The sequence below is a fragment of the Piliocolobus tephrosceles genome, chromosome 13 (assembly GCF_002776525.5).
Source record: "Piliocolobus tephrosceles isolate RC106 chromosome 13, ASM277652v3, whole genome shotgun sequence".
Classification (NCBI taxonomy): Eukaryota; Metazoa; Chordata; class Mammalia; order Primates; family Cercopithecidae; genus Piliocolobus; species Piliocolobus tephrosceles.
Genome location: NC_045446.1, coordinates 107230357 through 107254749, shown reverse-complemented (window position 1 = coordinate 107254749; position 24393 = coordinate 107230357). Strand labels below are relative to the sequence as shown.

At 50.6% G+C, this 24393-nt stretch overlaps 1 protein-coding gene across 3 annotated transcripts in view; it reads left to right on the top strand.

The window, feature by feature from the left end:
- DSCAML1 (DS cell adhesion molecule like 1) overlaps nt 1-24393 on the top strand; it is a 374167-nt gene that overhangs the window by 243834 nt on the left and 105940 nt on the right. For all 3 annotated transcript variants that reach the window (XM_023208329.2, XM_031936684.1, XM_031936685.1), the window contains exon 4: nt 24000-24146. In XM_023208329.2, the coding sequence (XP_023064097.2) occupies nt 24000-24146 (147 nt within the window). The remainder of the gene's footprint in view (nt 1-23999; nt 24147-24393) is intronic.

Here is a 24393-nt window from a genome sequence, read left to right as displayed (position 1 = left end):
TTCCTCCTCCTCCTCCTCCTCCTCCCCCCCTCCTCCAGGACCCCTGGAATAGACTCCCCCTGGCTTCCTGCTGCCAACCTCACTCCATTCAGAGCCCCCTCCACACTCTGCACGAGAGGGCTTTCCATGAATCAGAGCTGATCACCACAGGTAAGCTGCCATGTCTGTAGGGCCCAGCATGACCCTCTCTCCCTCTGCTGAAAGCCCTCAGCCACCACCTATGCACAGGCTAAAAGGCAGGCTCCTCTCGGATCACTCGAGTCTTCACACTCAGGCCCCGTGGTGTCTAATTCATCACCTACCAAACCCCTGCTCTCCCCGCCCCGTGCACCCCTGCTTCCCAGATGCTCCCTGCCCTTTCCTGCCTTAAAACCCTTGCATGTGGTGTGGCCTTCATTTCCAATACATCACCTCACTCCCAAACTGGGAGAGAAGACACACATGTGTCCTTCAGGACCCAGCTCCACTGCGACCTCCTGGGTGACGCCTTCCCTGACTCACCCTGAGATGCCTCCCTGAGAGACAGCGGTCACTCCATCCTCTGGGTTCCCTGCACACCTTGAGCTGCTCCTGTCCGGGAGTTTGTTTCTGGGTCTGTATCCACCTCCGCAGATCCTGAAACCCTGGAGGTCAGAAGAGTTCTGGTCAACCCATCGTTACTGAGCACTTGCCATGTGCCTGATACACAGGCACCAGGGATCCAGATCTGAACAAGATCTTGACCTTCAAGGAGCTTCTGTCTAGTGGAGAGCTGGCGTGAAATAGCCAATCTTAAGAAAAGTGATAAATAGTACGAGAGAGGTGGCCATGGGTTGCTAGGGGAGCCCAGACATGGGGTAACACACCCATCCAGGGCAATGCCCCACCTGAGGGCAAAGGCCATGGAAGAAGCTGTCTAGCCAAAAACAGGAAGCAGCTCAGAAGGAAGAGGGGCCATGCAGGAGGCCCAGCGTGAACAGAGGCACAGAGTGTGGTGTCTACAGGAGATGCAAGGTGCCATCGTGTCAGAAGATGGTAGAGAAGAGGTAGGGGGCACGGAAGCAGTCAGAGGGGATGAGTTTGGGTACAAGGTCTCCATTAGAACTGCATTTGGCTCTGTGTAACGAAAACCCTCCACAACAGCGTGGCCAAATTAGAGACTTGTTTTTCTCGTCTAATGAGGAGTCTGGGAGCTGGCAGTTCAGAGCTGACCCAGTTGCTCAGGAGATCAGGCTGCTGTTCCCTTCCTGCTCTGCCATCCTCATGATTGCAAGACAGCTGCACTTCTAAGCCTCACTTTCCAGCAGGAAAAAAGGAGGTAGGATGATGTTTAAAATGTTTGTGCCAGGCTGGGCACAGTAGCTCACACCCGGAATCCCAGCACTTTGGGAGGCCAAGGTGGGTGGTTCACTTGAGGTCAGGAGTTCGAGACCAGCCTGGTCAACATGGTGAAACTCTGTCTCTACTAAAAATACAAAAATTATCCAGGTGTGGTGGCGCCCAGCTGTAGTCCCAGCTACTTGGGAGGCTGAGGCAGGAGACTCTCTTGAACCCAGGAGGCTGAGGTTGCAGCGAGCTGAGCTCTCACCACCGCACTCCAGCCTGGGTGACAGAGCGAGACTTCATCTCAAAAAATAAAAAAAAAAAAAAATAGAATAAAATGTTTGTGTCCATGGCATCTTTTACTATTTTTTGAAATTGTGGTAGAATACACATGACGTAAAATTTCCCATCTTAACCATTTTAAGTGTCCAGTGCAGTGGCATGAAGTACATTCACATTGTGGTACATCCATCGCCACTATTTCCAAAACTTTGTCATCAGAAACTCTGGACCTGCTATAAGCAATAGTTCCCCATTCCCCCTCCTCTCAGCCCCTGGAAAACATCATTCTTCTTTCCGTCTCTATGAAATGGACTACTCTAGGGACCTCACATAAGTGGAATCATACAGTATTTTCCCTTTGTGTCTGCCTTATTTTACTAAGGAAAATGTCCTCAAGGTTCATCCATGTTGTAGCATATGTCAGAATTTCCTTCCTATTAAAGACTGAATAATATTCTGTTGTATGTGTATGCAATGTTCTATTTATCTATTCATCTGTCAATGGACACTTGAGTTGCTTCCACCTTTTGGCTGTTGTGAATAATGCTGCTACGAGCCTGGGTGTACAAATACCTCTTCCAGTCCCTGCTTCAGTTCTTTTGGGTATATACCCAGACACTTCTGGATATATACCCAAATTGCTAGGTCACATGGTGATTCTAGGTTTCATTTTTTTGAGGAGCCATCCACTGTTTTGCTAGCTGCTGTGCCATTTTATATTCCCACCAGAAGTGCACGAGGATTTCAATTTTGCCACGTCCCTGCCAACACTTGTTATTTTCTGAGTTTTGGGTTTGTTTTTTTAATAACAGCTATCCTCATGGGAATGAGGTACTATATCAATGCGGTTTTGATTTTTCATTTTCCTAGCGTTGAGCATCTTTTCCTGTACTTATTAGCCTTCTGTACCTCTTCTTTGGGGAACTGTCTATTCAAGTCTTTTGAACATTTTTAAACTGGGTTGTTTGGTTTTCTTGTTGAATTGTAAGTGTTCTTTGTATATTCTGGATATTAACCCGTTATCAGAGATATGATTTGCAAACACTTTCTCCCATTCCATGGGTTGCCTTTTCACTCTGATGACTGAGTCCTCTGATGCATAGAAGTTTTACATGTTGATGATGATGTCCAATTTATCTATTGTTTTCTTTTGTTAGCTGTGCTTTCAATGTCATAGCCAAGACATTGTTGCCAGATCCAATGTAATGAAGGTTTTTCCTTATCTGTTCTTCTGAGAGTTTTATCATTTTAGGCTCTTGCATTCAGGCCTTCGATCCATTGTGAATGTCTGTCCTTTCTGTTTAAAGAAGAAATGCTTTCTTGGAAGCCCTTCCCTATCCCTCAACCCTCAAGAAACTTGATCTCATCACCCAGAACAGGCTGTGACAGACACTTTGCCAACCCAAACACATTTGTAAGGAAGGGAGAATAGATATTGTGTAGACAGCAAGCAGTGTCTTCCCAACCACGCACGTCCCCGGGTCATCCTGGGACAATACTGAGCACATGGCGCACCTGTAGTAAGCAGACACTGGGGTGTGTGCCTGTTGAATGGCCAAATGGGCACAGACCAGTGGACTGACTTCATGGCGGCAGAAATGACCCTGGATTTGACACTAAAGGTGCAAGCCCTGGCCCACCACTTCCAGCCTTATTGCCTCCAGCAAGACACTTAACCTAGCTGAACCTGTTGTCTCGGCCTCAAAATGATGATAGCAATCACTTTCCTTTAAGTCAGTGTTTCACAGATTACAAGACCCTCTTGCATATATTATCCTTTTCATCCCCACAAGGACCCTGTGAAGTAGATAGGGTAGGATTTAGGTAATCTCTGTTTTCAAGGTGAGGAAATGATTGCCCAGAGAGATTAAGTGACTTGCCCAAGGAGGCTAAGCTGAGCACCAAAATGGGCCCTCTAACTTCTCAGGTAGTGTGGTCCCCTTCCTGCTCATCTCGGGGGCAGGGGAGAGGAGGGTGGATTGTGAGTGTCAAATGAGGGCCTGGACAGGAAAGTGCTTTGCAGAAAAATGGGTGCGTTTGGTTTTTCAGTGTCTGTGTAGATTGGAGATGGTCAAGATGGGACAAGATGAGGATTAGGTCAAAGCAGGAGAGTCAAGGTGCCTGCTTTTCTCCCAGGCACCTGTTGAGACAATCATCAAGGTGGGAGGGCTGCTGCACTGACTGATATTCCCCACAGCCCAGTAGGGAGGTAGCTGCCAGAGAGGGTTTTTACCCTACAGGTCAGACACCTTCCAGGCGCATGCCCACCCCAACAGACCTGCAGGCTCTGTTGCTGCAGCTGCTCGCCTCTCTCCCTTTCCCACAGCTGCCCCCACCCCATCACACTCTGCCCCCCACCTTCTCTTCCCCCTCCATGCTCCCTCCTTTCAAAAGCATAATGAGTCTGATAAGACATTGTCTCCTTAACAGGATTAGCCACGGAGATCTCTTGTTCCCTCCCACTCATTCTGTAATACTCCTCATCTTGTGTCCTGTAATTTTCTGCTGGTATCAGAAGCTCTGGACCACCTCGGTGATATTAATTTCTGCTCGCTCTTTAATGGTGTGACTGCCGATACACTGAGATGCCCCCCTCCGCGCAGCCACTGGGCCACCAAGGCCCTGTGGGTAAATTACACGAGGCCCTCAGAGGCTCTCTCCCTCCAAAGTCAGCTGCTTGTCCCCTCCATCCCCCGCTTCCCCAACTGCCCCATCTCCCAGTTCTGGGGGCAGCAACTACCTCTATCTTATAGGCCAAGGAAGCAGGTCTAAACATGGTGCTCAGATGGCAGAAGGATGACAAATGCATGTCCCCAATCCAGTTCTTCCCTTCCCTTTCTACCCTGCCCCCAACACATGTCCCTCAGAAGACTCTAGGCAGGGTGCAGGCAGGGGGAGTCGGGCACAGTGCGGGAGAGGGCTGAGCTCTGGACCTGGGTTCTCCTCCTAGGTCTGTGACATAGGCAACCTAATGACTTATCCAACCTCTCTGAGCCTCAGTTTTCTCCTCTGCACATTGGGGATGACCATATGTATCTGGCAGGATTGTGGTAAAGCCCAGAGTTCAGGACCTGACACACAGCAGGTACCTGGCTGGAGTTTAGTGGGATTGGGGAATGCAGCTCTTAGAATTTATCCAGAAATGCTTTCTCAACCCTGAGGTATATCCCCAACCTTTGTCTTTGTACCAATTCTCTCTGAGCTTTGTCCTTCCAAATATCTTTTTCTTTACACGTTTTTAGGGACTAATGCAGAGGAAACTTTATGGCTCTTCAACCCAAAACGTTAATTAGAGGATAACACAACATATAGGGTGAATCCTGAGAAGAGGGGGCAGGAAAATAAGAGAATTACCTGACCCCTGCCCCCAGCCCATGGCTGAGGACAGAGAAAAGAGGCATCCTGAGAAAGGCTACGTCCCACATGGTCCGGGGCCAGGGGCAAGAAGAAACCCTGACTGGGAGTCAGCCGGGCATTTTCAGAAAGAGAGAGAGATACAGGCAGGCCAGTGCCTGGAGGAGTTAACAGAGGTAGAGAGGAAATTGCCACAGTCAGAAGAGGTGAGGCTGGAGCTAAATCTAAGTTAATTTGGAAACAGTTTTGTGATCGATTGTGCAGAGAGTGTCAGCGAGTGAGAGGTGGGAAATTGCACCTGTCTGGTGAATGAGCTCAGAATTCCAAGTGTGCTGGGGAGGCTGGGGAGCTGGTGCCACACTGGGCAATGCCAAGGTGGGGAGGCAGTGCGTGTCCGGGGAGCTGGTGGGGCCTGTCTGCCCGCTCAGAAGATAAGTGCACAAAAAGCAGAGCAGAAATCATGTATTGTACCTTTACTCTATGCGTAGCCCAGTGTGAAACCGTTACCTACATTTCTCAGCTAATGTTTGTAACACACTGAAAGCTGGCCACGGGCAGCAGCTAATGCCAATAAACAGACACTGGACTTTCAGGCCAGACACTGGCAGTGAAGGGGTGGGATTTGAGGCCTCTGTCCTGAAGGAATGTGGAGTCACACAATCTAGGTTCAGATCCCAAATGTGTTGTTCTCTATCTCTGTGACCTCAGGCAAGCTTCTGAATCTCTGTGAGCCCAGTTCCCTGGTCGATAAAATGAGGATCATATTGCCCACCTCTCAGGATGAAATTGAGGCAATGCATGTAAAGTGTCTAGCACTAAGCCTGGAACACAGTGGAAATTGACAATTAAGAGGTATGTCCCCTCACCCACCCCCTTTTGTTCCCCCGTCCATTGTACCATGAATGACAAGCTATCCGTGAATTTTACAAATTAATAGTAAAAGACCAGTATATGATGAAAGCTGGATAAGGGGTATAGACACTATGAGCTAGGGGAGCAAGAAATGACTGAGGGCTGGCAGGGGACAAGGGAGAAGAGGTGCTGAGATGAGCCAGTGTGGAGAGGTTGGTGCGTGGACCAGCAGAGTTGGGGCAGAGCACTCATATGTTCACATCTTTGCAGACTCAGTTTGAGACCTGATAAGACACAAATGTTGCCGGGACTTGAAACATTTCTACCTTTGCTGATAAGCTCCCTGGCTGGCATAGCTGATGTACATACAGTCATGCTGATTAGCCTGTAAGTTTAAAAAGCAGAGGTTCAAAACAACTGAATTGCCTCTGCTATTTGAGCAGCGGCAGAGGATTTTTAACAGTTCTAAGAAGAGGAAAATGGGAATCAAGCATGATCTAGAATCACTGGCACAGCAGTCACTCCAAGCTCCGGAGTGTACCGATGTAGACGTTGGATGAGAAGCTGTAAGTCATAATCGTGAGAGCAATTGTTTATCAAGCAATCACTGTGCAGGCGCCGGGCCTGGCGCTTTAATTCACGTGACCACTACAACTCTGTGCGATTGGTACTGTTATTAGCACAATTTTATAGACAAGGAAACTGAGTTAGAGAGGCTAAGTAACCTGTGCAAGGTCTCACTGATAGAACGAAAGTCTATCTGACTTCAGAGCCACATACTTGCCACTGAGGCAGAGTAGCTGAGATTCATGCACTCATTCAATCATCCATTCATTCATTCAAGGAATATTTTTTTGAGCACCATCTCAAAGGTGTTGTAACTGAAACTGAGCCCAGAGCAGTGACCAGCATGTACCGGGCCTTTACCAAGTGCCAGGCTAGGGCTGTGCTAAGGACCAAGAGGCAGGGGAATGAGCCCGCCTGCTGCTCCTGGCCTTTGGAGGCTGCAGCCACTCATTGTGGGGCTTCTGTCTGCAGGAGGAGCCACTGGAGGCCTCTGAGGCAGGTAGGCCCCCTGGGGTGGGAAGATGGTGATGGGGAAACACATGTAGGAAGGACAGAGGGATGGTCTCCACTGCCACCCAGTGCCCTTGGAGCCACACAGGGAGCACAGGGGCAGACGCCAGATGGCTGCAAGAGGTCACAGTGCCATGTCCCTTTTAGCCGCAGCCCCTTATAAGAACCGGTAAGACCCGTTTTCTCCTTCTCTGTGTATAAGCCCCCCATTGTTACCAAAGACATGAAATGAAGCAGAGACAGAAATGAGCCCATCTGAGGCACAGTTCCACAGCAGCCCAGCGACTCCTCCCAGTAACTCTCTAAGGGGGTGTGATCAAGACCACTTTGTAGATAACGAGACTGTGGGGTTTCTGCTCAGGGACTTACATCCAGGTCATACAGCTGTGAAGCCAGCCCGAGCTTCCAGCTCTACGTCCAATCCTCCATCTCCACATCCAATCCTCCATCTCCAATGCGATCCAACCAGAACTGATGGTGCACTCGGGAATTCCCAGCCTTGGCCCAGGTGTTATGGGGCAGTTCAGAAGAGTGATGCTGATGTATCACTCTTTAAGAAACCTGCATCCTACCTGGGAATATGAAGATGACCCCGTCCAAATGTGGAACTTGAGGCCCTTCTGGGTCCCAGGCTGTGGCCTAACTGAGGGAGCTGTGAACTGTCTGGAAAGGGAGAGAAGGTCCTGGTTAGCTGGACTTTCAGAGAGGGTCTAAGAGGGGCCTTGCTGGGGTGCAGGGAGGGGTGCACCCCTGTGGGAAGGAGCCGGTAGGACTCCCCATGGCCATGCAGTGTACCGGGACATACCTAGCAAAAGTCTGCCTCTGGATTTGGACAGCCCCAGCTTTGAGATTTGGGGCAAGTTGCTTTGACCTCTCTGATCCTCAGTTTCCTTGGCTACTAGAGGGGAAGAAGAAAACCCTTAGCCCAAGAAGGCTGTTGCAAGAATTAAAGCAGATGGCGGAAAGAGGGCTGGCTTAGAGCCTGGAATCCATTCCACAGTATCGAGCCCTTGCCACTGAGGCAGGGCTGGGGTGACAGCAGCAGCTGGGATCCACATCTGCCCTCAAGGGCTTACTCTCTAGGGACAGTGCTAGGCCTTGAGCGACTCAGTCCACACCTTGTCCCAGTAGAGACAAGTATGCAGTGAAGCAGCCCATGAGGCAGAAAGACCCATGGTGGGGGTCGTCTCCAGGAATGGGATGTGAGCTGACTCTGAGGGGTGGGTCAGGACGAACCCTGGGAAGGGCTGGGAGAGTGTCATGAGCAGCAGCAAGGCTTGGGGGAGGAGGAGCAGTGTGGCCGGAGGTCAGGGGCATGACAGTGGGCTTGGGTTGCCCTGTTCAGGATTTTGGTCTTCATCCTAAGAAAAATAGGAAGTCACGAGATGTTTTCAGCATGCTCAGATGTCTATTTCAAGGGAGTCTGTCTGGCTATAGTGAGAATGAACTAGATGAGACCGCAAGTCTTACAGACACACACTAGCACCTTGCCAAACGGCAGCAGAGTGGCCTTTATAGCACGCGGGGTGTTGTGGAAGGGAAGGTCGAGCAGGGAGCAGGGCTCCACGAGGGCCAGGCCCTGGGGTCAGGAAGCATCCCTACTCTTCCCATCACCTTCTAACTGCAGAGCCACCCAGGGTAAAAGAACAATCCCAGCTCCTCAGGGGCTAATGGCGGTGTACGGTGTAGGGCGGTCCTTCAGGGCAGGAGCAGAAGGGTGGGGCCACGCCTCAGAGGCGAGCCAAGGGCAGGCAGCTGCCATCCTCCTCCCCAAAGCCCAGGTACACAAGGGTCCCCTTCCCTGCCGCCATGCAGCTATTGGGGTTCTGTTGCAAGGAGGTAGCTTTCCCGAATTGTAATAACAGTGATTTCTATTCTACCGTGAGCATCTGACACATGGAGTGAGAGCTACAAAGCCCCCCCCAGCGGGAAACATAAAAGTGGGAGTGGGGGCTCTGGGGAGGGTTGGAGGCTGTCGCCCCCGGCTAGGCTCCGCCATGTGCAGCAGACGAGGGCCGGGAATAAAGAGGCTTATTTCAGCACCCTGTTATTATGGCATCTTGTTTTCATAGTTTGTTCAACAAACCTCTCTCCCTCTCCCTCTCCCCCCTCCTCGCCTCTCTTTTTTTCATCTTCCTCTCTCAGCAAATCCATTTAAATGCAATTCGATTCTTAAAGCGCCCCTCTCATGCATGTCTAATGAATGTCAGGGAAATGCTATTACAATGGGGCTGAGGAGGGCCCAGTCTGCAGTGTGTGTACAAGTCATTTGAAAGGAAGCCTGGGAGCGCTCCAGTTTTATTACAGCATAATTAGAAATAAAATCTTGTTGCAATATGAGAATGAGAGATGTGTGCTAATCCTGGGGTAGAGGAAGATAGAGCTGTATTTAGAAGAAAGGATTCGGGGAGAGAGAGAACTAGCCACCGTGCCTCTGCACCCCCTCCCCCGGAAGGTTTGTCTGCTGGTCCCCACCCTCTGCACCCCTAAGGCTTCTAGGAGCTGCTCCAGAGACAGTGAGGGGCCCTTCTAGATCTCAGTTGCCCCAAGTAGTCACTCTGTCAGGGCTCCCTGGGAGCTGAGTAGGGTCCTTTCTGGTAACTCCACACCCCTCCCACCTACTTAAAAGACCAGTCTATGGGCAGTTAGGAGTTGGTGGGAATGGGTGGCAGAGCCCTGGACTTGGAGACTGAGACCCAGGTCAAGTTCTGAGTCCCCCACTTAGGAAAGCTATGCATTCCTTTATTCATTCAGTTGTTCAACACTTACTGATCACCTGTTATGTACCAGGCACTGCGTTGGGTGCATTCGTTAACTGGTAATTGTCACAGGAAACAGGTTCAGAGAGATTCGGTGGCTCACATGACGTCATCCAGCTAGATAGGAGAACTCAAGTTCAATCCAAGCCTTCTGACTGCAGAGCTGGGTTCTCTCTGCTCTACCATGCTGTTAACTTCCTGTGTCCTCCTGAGTCCTTCTGACACCCATCTCTCCAGTAATGCCATCTCCTATACAGCCCAAAGGCAGAGATAAAGATGGTGGGACCTGACTGATCCCCTTTACAGCACAGAAAGGGGGACTCGGGGGTGGTGACACCACTTCAGCACTGACGGGCAGGTCAAAGCTTCTGGCTCTGTGTGCCTCGCACAAGTTCGCATAGCCGAGGTCCCGCCTCCCATCCATCCACTCTTCTCCTGACCCAGGCATGTCCACTCTGCCTGACCCCAATTGCATGAGGAAACAGCAATGGGCCAGGAGAGAGGAGGCTGCTCTTGACATCTGCACTCTGACCACACAGATGAGTTGTGTGATGCAGTGCCTCTGTTTCCTCCATGGGGGATGAGATATCAGTCTTTGATTGAGGTTGCAGATAAGGCCCGGCCTGTGTTAACGACCCATTTCCAGGGTCAGTTCCATGCCCATCTCATCCCTGGATGATGCCTTCAGCTTCCTCCCTGCCTCCCCTCAGCTCCTGGCCCTTGATACCCACTGGATGGTCTCAGACTCAATCTTTCTTCCCCATCACATTCTCTGAACCCAGCCTGTACAGTACAGCCTAAAGCCTGGTGACCTTCAGAACTGGCTCCCCTCTGCCCTTCTTCCCATCTTCATGTCTTTGCAGAGTAGAACCTAGTTCTAGAATGTTAGTGCTGGAAGGGTCCCAGGGAAGAGCATGTCTGCATGAGGAGTGTATTCGTCTGCTCTGGCTGCCATAACACAATACTACAGACTGCATGGCCTAAACAAATGTATTTCTTACAGTTCTGGAGGCTGGAAGTCTAAGGTCAAGGTCATGGCAGGTGTGGTTTCTGGTGAGGCCCCTCTCCCTGGCTTGCATACAGTGCCTTCTTGCTGTGTCCTCACATGGCCTTTTCTCTGTGTGTGTATATCCCGGCGTCTCTTCCTCTTTCTTTTTCCTTTTTTTTTTTTTTTGAGACAGAGTCTTGCTCAGGCTACTTGCCCAGGCTAGAGTATGGTGGCACGATCTCGCCTCACCACAACCTCCGCCTCCTGGGTTCAAGCAATTCTCCTGCCTCAGCCTCCCGAGTATCTGAGATTACAGGCGCCCGCTACCACGCCCAGTTCATTTTTGTATTTTTCAGTAGAGACGGGGTTTTACCATCTTGGCCAGGCTGGTCTCAAACTCCTGACCTCGTGATCCACCCACCTCAGCCTCCCAAAGTGTTGGGATTACAGGCGTGAGCCACCACGCCTGGCCTCTTCCTCTTGTTATAAAGGCACCATCAGTCAGGACCCCACTCTCGTGACTTCATTTAACCTTAACCACCTCTTTCAAGGCTCTATCTCCAGATACGGTTGCATTGGGAGTTAAGGCTTCAACATAAAATGTTGGGGGGAAACAATTCAGTCCAAAACAAGGAGGATCTGAAACCTAGAGCCAGCCTGGCCTGAGCTGGGACTTGAAATCCCAGTTCCCGACTCACATCTCATGTGCTTTTCACTCTGCTACAAGTCTCCCTCTGGGGTATTGAGTTGAGGGTTTACAATCCGAGGAGTTCAGAGTCCAGGGAAAGGAGAGGAAGAAGGATGGGCTTGGCTTCCCTTGGTTTTTTCAAACCCAGGCTGACAGGGACTCCCAAGATGTTCACCATCAGCAGGTGGAACTAAAAGGAAAGAAAGGAAGGTGCCCTGCAGAGTCCGCCTTGACTTACTCCCTGCAGGCTGCCCTGGTGCCAGGGCCCCTAGACAGGAGCTAATTCCTGCCAGCCAGGAAGTATCGATCACCCCCAACTACCCTGCCCCACAGCACAAATAGCTTGGGAGGAAAGGACAGCCCTGACTGTAGAGCAAGTTATCTCATTAGTCCTGTGAACTATCTGCAGGCTCCACACTGCAGGCTGACGACACTGTTTTTATAAATCTGTATTGCATGGAGCAGCAACTGGTAACCTGTATTGATTGCAATTTCTCTTTTGGAATTGGGAGGCCCCCGGGGGCCAATTGAGGTACTTCAAAGCCCTGGCATCCTGCAGCTACTCCAGGAAACAGACTTGAGCTGTGACAGACTAAGTAGCTCTTCTCTTCCAAGACAGACAACGATTTTTTCTGACCCTGGCCAAAGCCTGGTCTCAATGCAAAGCCTCACCCGATTCCCTTCCTCCTCCCTCTTACTCCACATCCCCCATTGCCTACCGGGACCTTCCTCGCAGAGGAAAGTGGGTAGGCAAAGCACGAAACCCCTTCCTCAGCATCTGGTTTCTCTGCTTCAGGAAGGCATCTGACTCCAACAGTGGAAAAGCAGCTCCCACCCCTACATGAATACCTATGCACTGCATATGCATCATAGACCTGCCTCCTTGTGCTGTTACATGTTTAGTATTATGATCTTTAAAAAGACAAAAAACAGAAAACCTGCCCTATAGGCATACAGTGCATATATATCACAACAGCCTTTCATAAGCATTGTTGCACGGACACCACAGAAGAACTCCATGAACAGAGAAAATTGGGGTTTAGAATCCCCAATTTGGGAGTGAGCAAATGCCCAGAAAGGTTAATGGGTGTTCCTAAAGCCACACAGCTGGTAGGTGGCAGGTCTCAAACCTCCAAATACAGAACTCTGTATCATACCCATTGGGACCTACGCCTCCCTAAGCTGCCAGCCCCTTTCTTGTCCCCTACAATGCCCCATCAGCCTGTGTAAGTGTACCCAACAAGTACACACGCCAGTGCAGGTACACACACCAGCACAGGGTCACACACCAGAGCAGGTACACAACATGCCAGCACAGGTACACACACCAGTGCAGGTACACACACCAGCGCAGTACACACACCAGCACAGTACACACACCAGCACAGGTTCACATGCCAGTGCAGGTATACAACATGCCAGTGCAGGTACACACACCAGCACAGTACACACACCAGCACAGGTTCACATACCAGCGCAGGTACACAACTTGCCAGCGAATGCACCGTGCTCCCTTGCAGGCACATTCAGCCACCTGCCCAAGACTGCACTTCCCACTAACACAGGGCACCTGGTCATGGCAGGATTTCTTTGCTCCCTAAGCCTCAGCTTCTGAGGCCCCCTAACCTCTTACCTCACTGCACTAGACTGCAAGATCATTCATCCACTCTTTCATTCAGTAACTGTAATGTCTTCCAAAACTGGTCTCATCTCGCCATTTGCCCATCCACCTACTCTGGCCCTGGCTAGGGAGAGGGAAGCCTCCACTGGAAGAATCAAGAGGCCGGGGGACCAACCTCTGCCCAGAAAGGAGAGAGAAGTCCACCTCACAGAGAAGGGATTAGCCAAAACACCCCCAGCATGCAGCACACACTTTCCTGGCAGCAGGATTGGGGAAAACCGCTCTGAATTTGTGTTCAGGAGCCCCGGGTACGAGCCCAGGCTCTTCCACTCACTAGATGTGTGGCTTGAACAAGACTCCGAGCCCGAGCCATAATTTCCTCATCTGTAAAGCAAGAGAAGGATGGTCTTCCTAGGTGTGTGCCAATGCTCAAGAGAGGGAAGATGTGCCTGGCACAGTACCTGGTATTTGACAGGTATTTCAGCACAAGGGTGCCCACTGATTCACGCACCTCGGAGTGTTTTTCTTGCAGAGTTTATAACACAATTTAAGATATTTCACCTGGATCTCTCTCCAATCCAAAATACAGTGCTTGGAGAGGGGCACCTAAGAGAGTTGAGGAGAGGAAGTTTACAGCTGCTGGTCCCTAGACACAGGACTTCTTCCACAAGGGCCTCAGCTGTGGAAACCTTTCACATCTAAGAGACTGAACTCGCCTTAAGGCAGGCAGAGATGGAACCACCCAAGGCAACTTGATTCCAGAGCTTCTCTTTCCTCAGAGCACAGCACTACGTCACCTGCACTTTTTTTTTGATAGGGATGCTATCTCAGCTCACTCCTGGATTCAAGCGATTCTCCTGTCTCAGCCTCCTGAGTAGCTGAGATTACGGGAGCCTGACACCATGCCCAGCTAATTTTTGTATTTTAGTAGAGACGGGGTTTCACCATGTTGCCCAGGCTGGTCTCGAACTCTTGACCTCAAGTGATCCACTCTACTTGGCCTCTCAAAGTGTTGGGATTATAGGCATGAGCCACGGCCCCTGGCCTCCTTGTGTCTTCTATATCACATACCTCTGCTCTGAATGTTGGGTCCTGGACTTGAACGTGGTTCCATCCTGAAACCAGCAGCCCCGTGTTGCTAGTAGTCCCTCTTCGGGGTGGAGGTAGCATTTCCAATCTAATCACCTAACGAACAGGTACGTCTTTAGTCGGGGAGGGACACAGAAGCCGGGATGCTACTGAGGGAGTGCCTGCTTCCTGCCATCCCCCTGGGCCCTGCCGTGGGAAGTGTGAGGTCCCACTGCCCACATGGGCTCAGCTGGGAGGCCCTGCAGGGGCCTCACTAAGATAAGACCACCATGGCTTACAGTCCAGATAACCTGGGCTGTGTTCTTGTCTGTGCTTTTCTCTTTTGTTAGCTACAAACCATCCGTCTTGCTTTATGTCCCAAGCTGGGGAAACAAGGAAAGGATCAAAGTGGTCCAAAGAGGAAACAGTGGCCCAAACCATTGCAATGTGGCAGCAGTGGCTAGACGAGTAGAGACCCCCAGGGCACAGGGCACGTTGGGGACGGAGTCCAGGTTGGAGGTCCAGCTGCCTCACCCCATGTGGAGATGCCTCCTCCACTGCCAGGATTCATTGATTCAACACATGTTCACTGAGCATCTGCTGTGTGCAAGACGTCCTCTGGAGCCGGCATACAGGGTGAACCAAAATAACTTCTTGCTCTCAAACAGAAGCACCATGTGCTCCAAGGACAAATAAAGCAGAGTAAGGAGTTGGGCAGGGACGAGGGACACAGTCTAATTTTTAGAGAGTGGTCAGACGAGGCTTCTCCAAGGAACTGTCCACTAAGCAGAGACCTGAATGAGGCCAGAAGTCAGTCAAGGAAAGAGCATTTCAGGCCTAGAAGGAATCGTGACAGCAAAGGCCTTGGGGTGGAAGTGTGCAAATGCATATGCAGACAAACGCATTTTAACATCCCCGCAGTAGATGATCCGCAATATTGCATCTCCGACATTCCTTAAGCTGTGAACTTCTAAATCTCTGGGAGACAAAGGGTCTTAAGGATGGTCCGGTTTATTTCTTCTATTCAAGACTGAAATCCCCTATGCAATATCTCAGCCAAGGGTTTCTTCAGCATCAACTTAAATACCCCTGGTGACAGAAGACTCACTACCTGACAAAGACCCTCATTCCAACTTTTTTTATTATTATTACTATACTTTAAGTTCCAGGGTACATGTGTACAATGTGCAGGTTTGTTGCACCCATCAACTCGTCATTTACATTAGGTATTTCTCCTAATGGTATCCCTCCCCTCCCCCCACCCCCCAACAGGCCCCGGTGCGTGATGTTCCCCACCCTATGTCCAAGTGTGCTCATCGTTCAATTCCCACCAATCACCCATTCCAACTTTTTGTAGCCTTGACTTAATTTTTTTTCAACTTTAATTGTGGTAAAATATACCTAACATAAAATTTACCATCTTAATCATTTTTAAGGGTTATGTTCAGTCATGTTTAATTTCAGTTTCCTTTTGCAGCACTGAAACTCCATTCCCATTAAACTAGCAGTCACCAACTGGTTTTGTGGAAGACAGTTTTTCCACAGGCGGGGGTAGGGGGATGGTTTCAGGGTGAAACTGTTTCATTTCAGATCATCAGGCGTTAGATTCTCATAAGGAGCGCGCAACCTAGATCCCTCGCATACGCAGTTCACAATCGGGTTCCCACCCGTGTGAGAATCTCACGCTGCTGCTGACCTGACAGGAGGCGGGCCGCAGATGGAAATGCTCGTTCGCCTGCCGCTCACCTCCTGCTCTGGGACCCAGTTACTAACAGGCCACGGACAGGTACCGGTTCACAGCCCCAGGGTTGGGAACCCCTGCATTAAACATCTCCCCTTTTTCCCTTCCTCTAGCCCCTAGCAACCACCATTCTACTTTCTGTCTCTATGAGCTTGACAACTCCAATACTTGCTATAAGTAAAGTAGAATCACACCCCCTATTTGCCTTTTTGCAGTTGGCTTATTTCACTTAGGATAATATCCTCAAGATTCATCCATGTCAAAGCGTGTGCCCAAATTTCCATCCTTTTCAAAACTGAATAATATTCTGTTGTATGTATATGTCACATGTTATTTACCCATTTGTCTGTTGACGGACACTTTGGTTCCTTCCACCTTTTTGGCTATTGTGAATAACGCTGTTATGAACATGGGTGTGCAAATATCTCTCTCCCTGCTTTCAATTCTTGTGGATATATACCCACAAGTGGAATCACTGAATCATATAGACCTTTATTCCTTTTTTTTTTTTTTTTTTTTTTTTGAGACAGAGTCTCACTCTTGTTGCCCAGGCTGGAGTGAAATGGCGCAATCTCAGCTCACTGCAACATCCATCTCCTGGGTTCAAGCGATTCTCCTGCCTGCCTCAACCTCCTGAGCAGCTGGGATTACAGGCACCCGCCCCCATGCCCAGCTAATTTTTGTATTTTTAGTAGAGATGGGGTTTCACCACATTGACCAGGCTGGTCTTGAACTCCTGACCTCATGTGATCCACCCTCCTCAGCCTCCCAAAGTACTGGGATTACAGGCATGAGCCACCGTGCCTGGCCTAGACCATTTTTCTTAAAGGTCTAACTGGAAGTAGTAGAAATAGTGATTAGCAGGACAAGAGGTTTGCCAGGTGCAGAAACACTCAGAAATGGGAGTGGGTTTAATCTGGGAAGGCTTCCTGAAGAAGGTGAATTTCCAGCTAAGATCAGACTTTTCTGAGTTGCAGTTTCCTCGTGAGTGAAATGGAGACAAAATGCCGTAGAGTTTTGGGAAATTTCATTCAGGCATTCATTCTGGAACATGTGTTGAGTGCCTGTTTTATGACCGGATTGAAATGGGAATGCATTAGAGGATTTTGAGCAGAGGAGCCGCATGATCTGACTTGGGTTGAAAGCATTGCTCTGGCTGCATGCTGGGGACAGAAGGAGGAGGGGCAGGGGTGGATTCAGGGTGGCCAGTCAGGAGGCTGCTGGCCCCTGCCTCATTCAATCCTTTCCCTTCCTTTGCTCTAGAGGCTGCAGTGGGATCTGTCCAGTTCATATCCTCCCCCAAACCCCCAGTTTCCCCCTCCTCCCCTGTCTATCACCTTCTCCCCACCACACTCCCCCTCACCCCTCCCTGAGAGCAGAGCAGCCAGGGCCCCACCTTTGCAGAGGGTGGCTTCTCTCTATCCAGCCCTTTGGAGCTGCCAGAAGCCCAGAGGTTTCTATCAATTATCTCTCCATGGCTCCTGCAGCTCCAGGGAGTCTCCAAAGCCCAGTTCTCTGACCTTTTAGAAAAAGACAGAGAAGATGCTGTCAGCTCACTTAGCACCTGTGTGCAGGGCCTCAGAATTGCCAAGGAGGCTTCTTCATCTCCAAGCTCCCTGCTCTCCAACCCAGCTCCAGAGGAGGAGGGAGGGAGTCTACCTGCAGAAGGCCTGACCGCAGGAGGTGCTGAGGGCCCAGCAGCCCCAACCTCGGCTACTCCGGCCCTTCATCTTCCTGAGATGACATTGAGCCAGCCACCCACGTGCTGGGGACTTCTATTCTCAGTATTTAACTTAATCCTCCCAACAGCCCTGTGACAGCAGTTCTATTTCTTTTCTCCATTTTCCTGAAGAAGAAATGGGGCTTGCACTGGTGTAGTGAGATCATGGAGGCATCAAATTGTCAATGAGTGTGAAGAGTCTTTGCAAATTGATCCCATCCAGGGGTTCTCTGCCATGCACATTAGACACTCCCTGCAGCTCTTTAAAAATATCCATTCCCAGACCACCATACCCTCAGAGATTCAGAGCTTCATTTGAAAAGATCCTTCAGTGATTCTAATGTACAAACGTGATTGAAAACACTCACCAAATTTCAATTCTCCCCTTTTTTACGGATGGGAAACTGAGGGTCTGAAGGAAGACTGGACCTCCCTAAAGGCACCCTGGGTGAGCTGCCCAGAGCTGCCATAAGACATCACTGCAAACTGGGTGGCTTCAAACAACAGAGTTCTGGAGACTGGAAGTCCAAAATGGAGGCGCCGGCAGGGGCAGCGTCTCTCTACAGGCTCTAGGGGAGGGTCCTTCCTGGCCTGCCCTAGCTTCTGGTGGCTGCTGGCAATCCTTGCATTTCTTTGCTGTTAGGTGCATCCTCCTGCCTCTGCTTCTGCCTCTGCGCAGCACTTTCCCTGGGTGCGTGTCTGTGTCCAGATCACCCTTTTCTTAGACGAACACTAGTCATGCTAGAACTCAGGGCTCAATCTAACCCAGGAGGACCCCATCTTAACTTGATTACATTTGCAAAGACCGTATTTCCAGTAAGGTCACATTCACAGATCCTAGGGGGCATTAATTTGGTGGGGGGGATGCTATTCAACCCAGTATACACCCCAACATGAGTGGCAGAGCCTGGACTCCAACCTGGCCTCCTATATTCCCGCCCTGTGCTTGCCCCACCACCCCTGGTGGCCCAGCCTCTCTTTGTACACCTCCTTTTACTCATAGCTTCACAAGACCTTCCACAGCCTTCCCCAGTACCCCACCACTGACGGCCACACCTTCCATGGTGGAAGGATATTGTCTTCTAACCGTGGGATCCCAGAGGGCAGAGACTAAGTCCAGGACTTCTCCCATGTTACCCAGACCTGAACCTGGAGACACTCCAGAAAGACGTGATAGATTCAGCCAAACTGAGCTGGATGGTTGAGTGCTCCTCCAGGAGGCAGTGAGAACCTCATTGAGAGAAGAAACCAGGCAGAGGCTGGCTGACCACATGTCCCTATGAGTGGTGCTGTCATTCTAGGAGAGTCAGTCCAGCATAGAGCTTTGGAATAAGACAGGAAGTAGACTAATGGTCCAGGCTTTGCCACCTTCTAGCTGGATGGTGGATGGTGCCACCTTCTAGCTTAGATGGATTATATAACCTCTCTGTGCATCAGTTAATAAAAATAGTATCCATTTCAAAGGTTGTAGGAATTAAATGAGATAATGTATGTAAAGTCATTGGCCTAATTTGTAATAGCTACTCAATAAATATTCAGCTTTAAAAAAAGCGGAGTCCTGCTCGAGATCACAGGGGAAAGGGGATGGCAAAACAGGTCAGGGTCTTTGTGGTAATAATAGAAAGAAGAAAGGCAGAAACCAACCACTCCCCTAGTCGTGAGCATGTAGATAGATGATACCACAGCCTTTGAAATATGTCGATCAAGCAATGTCAAGGGCACAGTCAGCATTTAAACGCAGCTCTGTGTCTTGGTCTTAGAGCCTAAAGGAATGGCACCCTCCAGCCTAAACCCACAGGGATACTCTTGGCATTTGGGGTGTAACAGTTCTTTGTGACTCAAGCTCCCTTGGCCCCTAACCACTAAATGCCCTTAGCAACCCCAAATTATGGTGTCAACCCCAAATGTCCCACCTCCCCCCACGTTTCCAAGTGGCCTCAGGATTGGTGCTGGACCCGGAGGTACTGGCCGCCATTTTATCCTTCTCCCGTGGGACCCAGCCTGTCTCAAAGCAGAGAACGTGGGCCAGCTACACTTCTCCCTTCCCAGGGATGGCTAGTTGCATCTGGGGTGCAGAGCATGGGCTGCCAGCCTGGGAGGCCAGCCAAGTTGTCCAGCCCTGGCCCATCTCCATCCCCCACCAGCGGGCCAGGCCTCCCTCCGCTCTCATACTGTACGAGGCTTACTCCACAGGCCTCTTGCTCCTTCCTTCCCCAGCAGGGCCCACCGTCCGATGCTCATCAAACACGCAGAACTGATGTTGCACAAGCCCCCCCGAGGGGACTAACATCATACCCCTGATTTCTCCTTCCCCTCTCGCGCTGTGCATCCCCCTGGCTGCAGCCTGCCTTTGTTTCAGGAGGAGCAAAACACTGTGTCTGAAAACGTTACTGCAATTAAATATGCACAAGAAGGGGGGAGGGAGGGGAAAATGAGGACAATGAAGGATGTGAAACATCAGATGCAGCAGCTGCTTGTTGCTATAGAAACCCTAGCTCCCCACCACCATCAAGGCAGCATCAGCCCCCCACCCTCCACCCCCCACCCCTGCTTTAAAATCCTCGTAGGGCCAAGTGCTCTGTTTGTCCTGAGGTGCTGGGAGATGCAAGATCACAGGGTCCTAGCTATCCAGGGCTGGAGCACCTGTCGGCTGTGAGCATTGATTTCTGTGTCTTTCCTGCTTTTCCTCACCCCACCATCACTACCTCCTGACACTGGTACTTCTGATTGGCAGCAACACCCTCCAGTAGTTCTGCATTCCAGTCCCAGTTACATAATAAATTACAGAAGAGCTTCTGCATTTGACTTTGGGATGTCACAACATGGAGACAAAATGGCACATGCAGAGTCCATTGGGGAGCCGGCTTTCTCTGCGCGTCCTCGGTTCCTCTCTGACAGCCAGCTGCAGGGCTTGGCGCCCTCCACCATCCTTCTTGTCCCCACCCACAGCCCTGAGTGGGGGTCTGCCTAGTTGCGGGGTCTGCCCAGCTGTGATCTGTGTGCTGGAGCCAGGCAGAGCGGGGTGTCCACAAACTCCAGGTTCCAGAAGATGGGCAGGCTGCCAGATGGCCAAGTGCTCACCTGGGAGGATCCCCAACAAGATGTAGCTCAACCGGGATCAATGGGAAGTTCCAGACTCTGGCCCACATAACACTGTCCAAGGACAGAGAGAGAGAAAGTGCCATGGCAGCAGCTCCCAGAGACAGGGCCAGGGTCTTTAGTTGACCGTAAGAAGAGTAGTATAACAGGGCTGCCTCCCTCCTCCCCCACCATCCCCATGACAAGGTGATGCAGCCTGAGGCTGGGTGTTGGTAGTCTTGCTCTACTCTGCTCTGATGGGCTAAGTCTAATCTTAGAGGCTCACAAAGTGGGGCACAGTGTCTGGCACATGGTAGGTCCAGTCCTATACAAAGATGTGCAGGAGGGAGGTAAGAAAGGAGGGAGGGAGGGGCAATTGGAATTGTAGATAAACCAAAGTTCATTCAGAAGCAAGAGACCAAACTGATGACGTTATGTGAAACTATATTAAATAAATATTAAAAAATAAAATCCCTGTCATCCCAGCACTTTGGAGGGCCAAGGCAGAAGGATCCCTTGCATCCAGGAGTTTGAGACCAGCCTGGGCAACATAGCGAGACCTCATCTCTACAAGAAAATTTTTTTAATTAGCCAGGTGTGGTGGTGCATGCCTGTGGTCCCAGCTACTGGGGAGGCTGAGGTGGGAGGATCACTTGAGCCCAGCATGCCAAGGCTGCAATGAGTTGCGATCATACCGCTGCACTCAGTCTAGGTGACAGAGTGGCAATCTGTCTGAAAAAATACATAAATTGAAAATAAAATCCTAAGACTGTTAACCTTGAAGAAAATTCAAAGGGCATCACAGCCACCTTCCAGTGTGTGAGGGAGTATGTCAGGAACAGGGGTTTGGGCTGGTTCAGCAGGGCACCAGTGAGTCAAAGCAGGACCCACGGCGGGAGCGCCAAGAAGATCAGTGGTCACCAAGGAGGACTGATCTACAAGTCAACTTTGGGGCCGGGCGCGGTGGCTCAAGCGTATAATCCCAGCACTTTGGGAGGCTGAGGCGGGCAGATCATGAGGTCAGGAGATCGAGACCATCCTGGCTAACACGGTGAAACCCCGTCTCTACTAAAAATACAAAAACAATTAGCCGGGTGTGGTGGCGGGCACCTGTAGTCCCAGCTACTCAGGAGGCTGAGGCAGGAGAATGGCGGGAACCCGGGAGGCGGAGCTTGCAGTGAGCTGAGATCCGGCCACTGTCCTCCAGCCTGGGCGACCGAGCGAGCCTCCGTAACAAAAAAAAAGAAAAAAAAAAAAAGTCAACTTTGGAATGGGCTGCTGAGTGAGGGAGGGAGTTCCCCAGCCCCGGAGATATTCAAATGAAGGCTGGAGAAACTTTGTCAAAGTTTGTCAAAGTTTGTCGCGCGCACTCAGCTTTTCAGCCCTGCAGTTCTACAGCCTCCAGCGTCAGAAGATGCTCTTTGGTGAGGTCCCCACCTCCGGATGCTGGGAATCTTGGACTTGTGCTTGGGATGGTGGAGGGAGATGGGTGGGATACCACAGAATATTCCTCACAGGAGCAAAGCTCTCATCTTGGCTGAGGGGATGTCACTTAGGCCTCAGGTAGGAGGAAGCAGACCTCTAAATAATAGGGCTAGAAGGGCATGGAATTGCCCAAAATGTTTCCCTCTGCCAGCCTCACATGTGGTGCTATCGGGTTCTTCCCGTGGGTTCAGCAGGACCCTTTCCCCTGCGGCTTTGAAGTCACTATCACTATCCTGATTCCAAGACCCCTCCCAGTGGAAATGGCAGCCTGGGCCCTTGAGGCCTGCCTGGGAAACCCCCAAAGAGGAGGCAGAGGACCCCAGAGTTCGCCTCTCCATCTTTTTTTGAGACAGAGTCTCGCTCTGTCGCCCAGGCTGGAGTGCTGTGGCCGGATCTCGGCTCACTGCAAGCTCCGCCTCCCGGGTTCACCCCATTCTCCTGCCTCAGCCTCCCGAGTAGCTGGGACTACAGGTGCCCGCCACCTCACCCAGCTAGTCTTTTGCATTTTTAGTAGAGACGGGGTTTCACCGTGTTAGCCAGCATGGTCTTGATGTCCTGATCTCATGATACGCCTGCCTCGGCCTCCCAAAGTGCTGGGATTATAGGCGTGAGCCACTGCACCCGGCCTCGCCTCTCCCTCTTAGTCTGGCCTCAGTGGAAGGACACATCCATGAGCTTAGGGAGTCTAGTGCAAACCCCTTCCCAACCCTCAAGTCCAGTTTTCTCCTTTAAATCAGCCTTTATCGGCTCAAGGTGAGGGTGAGCCTTAGGACCTTAGACAAGGAAATCCACTTCCCCTCTGGGATGGGAAGGGGGGCTCTCGTGTCAATCTGCAACGTGGGTAGACTGCCCCCTGTGCTTCCTGCTCCCCTGCCAGGTCCCAACAGTCGGGGCAGAGATGGCTGCGGCAGTGGCAGGAGGCATAGAGCACAGTGCCTGTCCCCTTCACGGCCTTGAGCACAGTGGGTGCTTGAGAACTGTTTGAGTGATTACTGTGTATCTGCCCCCCCTTGTCCCCATGCTAGTATAACTTTGCCTCGATAATCGTTTGTTGAGTGAATAAATGATTTAAATTGAGAGAAGGGGATGGAGGCTTATGTGTAATTCCATACAGAGGAACAACTGGGAGTCAGAAGTTCCAGTCCACTTCCTGGCTGTGTGACCTGGGCCAGTTACTTTACTACAAGCCTCAGTCAGTTTCCTTCTTTGTAAAACGGAGCTAGCATCTCAAACAGTTGTAAAAGCCAACAAGCAAGGAATATGAAAGAGTTTTGCAAACTCTTGCAAAGAGGTAGGAAAGATGAGAACTAATATTCACTTAGTGAGTGCTTATTCTGCACCAAACACTTTATTCTTTTTATTTTTACTTTTTTAGAGACAAGAGTCTCACTCTGTCACCCAGGCTGGAGTACGGTGGCATGATCACGGATCACTGCAGCCTTGACCTCCTGGGCTCAGGCAATCCTCCTGCCTCAGCCTCCCGAGTATCTGGGACTACAGGCATGCCCTACCAAACCCAGCTAATTGTTTAATTTTTTTTCTTTTTTTATAGACAGGGTCTCGCCATATTGCCCAGGCTAGTCTCCAACTCCTGGTCTCAAGTGATCCTCCTGCCTGAGCCTCCCAAAGCATTGGGATTACAGGTGCGAGCCACCACACCTGGCCCCATTTCTTAAATCTGTACACCCACCCCACTATTTGTACTCTGTTGTACAGATAAGGCTCAGAGAGGTTAAGTGACTTTCCAAGGTCACACAGCTCATAAGTAGAAGAGCCGTTTCAGGACCCAGATCTCAGTCTAACTCTAAAGCCCAGCTTCTTTCTGTTAAACCCTGGAGCATCTACACTGAAAGGAACAATTACCATCATTTCTGTTCGTCATTTTGTTTGTGTGTGAAAATCCTCCTCTGTCAGAGACACTACCCTGCCGCTGAGGCTGTACCAAACCGGGAAGTAACGAACTATGTCCTGATTGTGTCTCCAGAAAACAGGTTTTTTATTACCTACCATGGCGGGCTGTACATCTCTGACGTACAGAAGGAGGACGCCCTCTCTACCTATCGCTGCATCACCAAGCACAAGTACAGCGGGGAGACCCGGCAGAGCAATGGGGCACGCCTTTCTGTGACAGGTAGGGGAGAGAGCCTGGGGAGAGCGGGGCGGGCTGGGAAGGGAGGACACCAGGCCATCCCTGGAACTTGGTGTGTCCCACCACAGATGGAGGAGCCCCCTGTGTACTCAGGGAAATCAGAGGAAGAGATTAAAGAAATCAGGTACTGAAACCACAAAGGAAGATCTCTTTGCTATGTTTTCATTTTCAAATAATGAGGGCTACAAAACTCACCCTCTTTTTCCCTTCTTTTTTTTTTTTTTTTTTT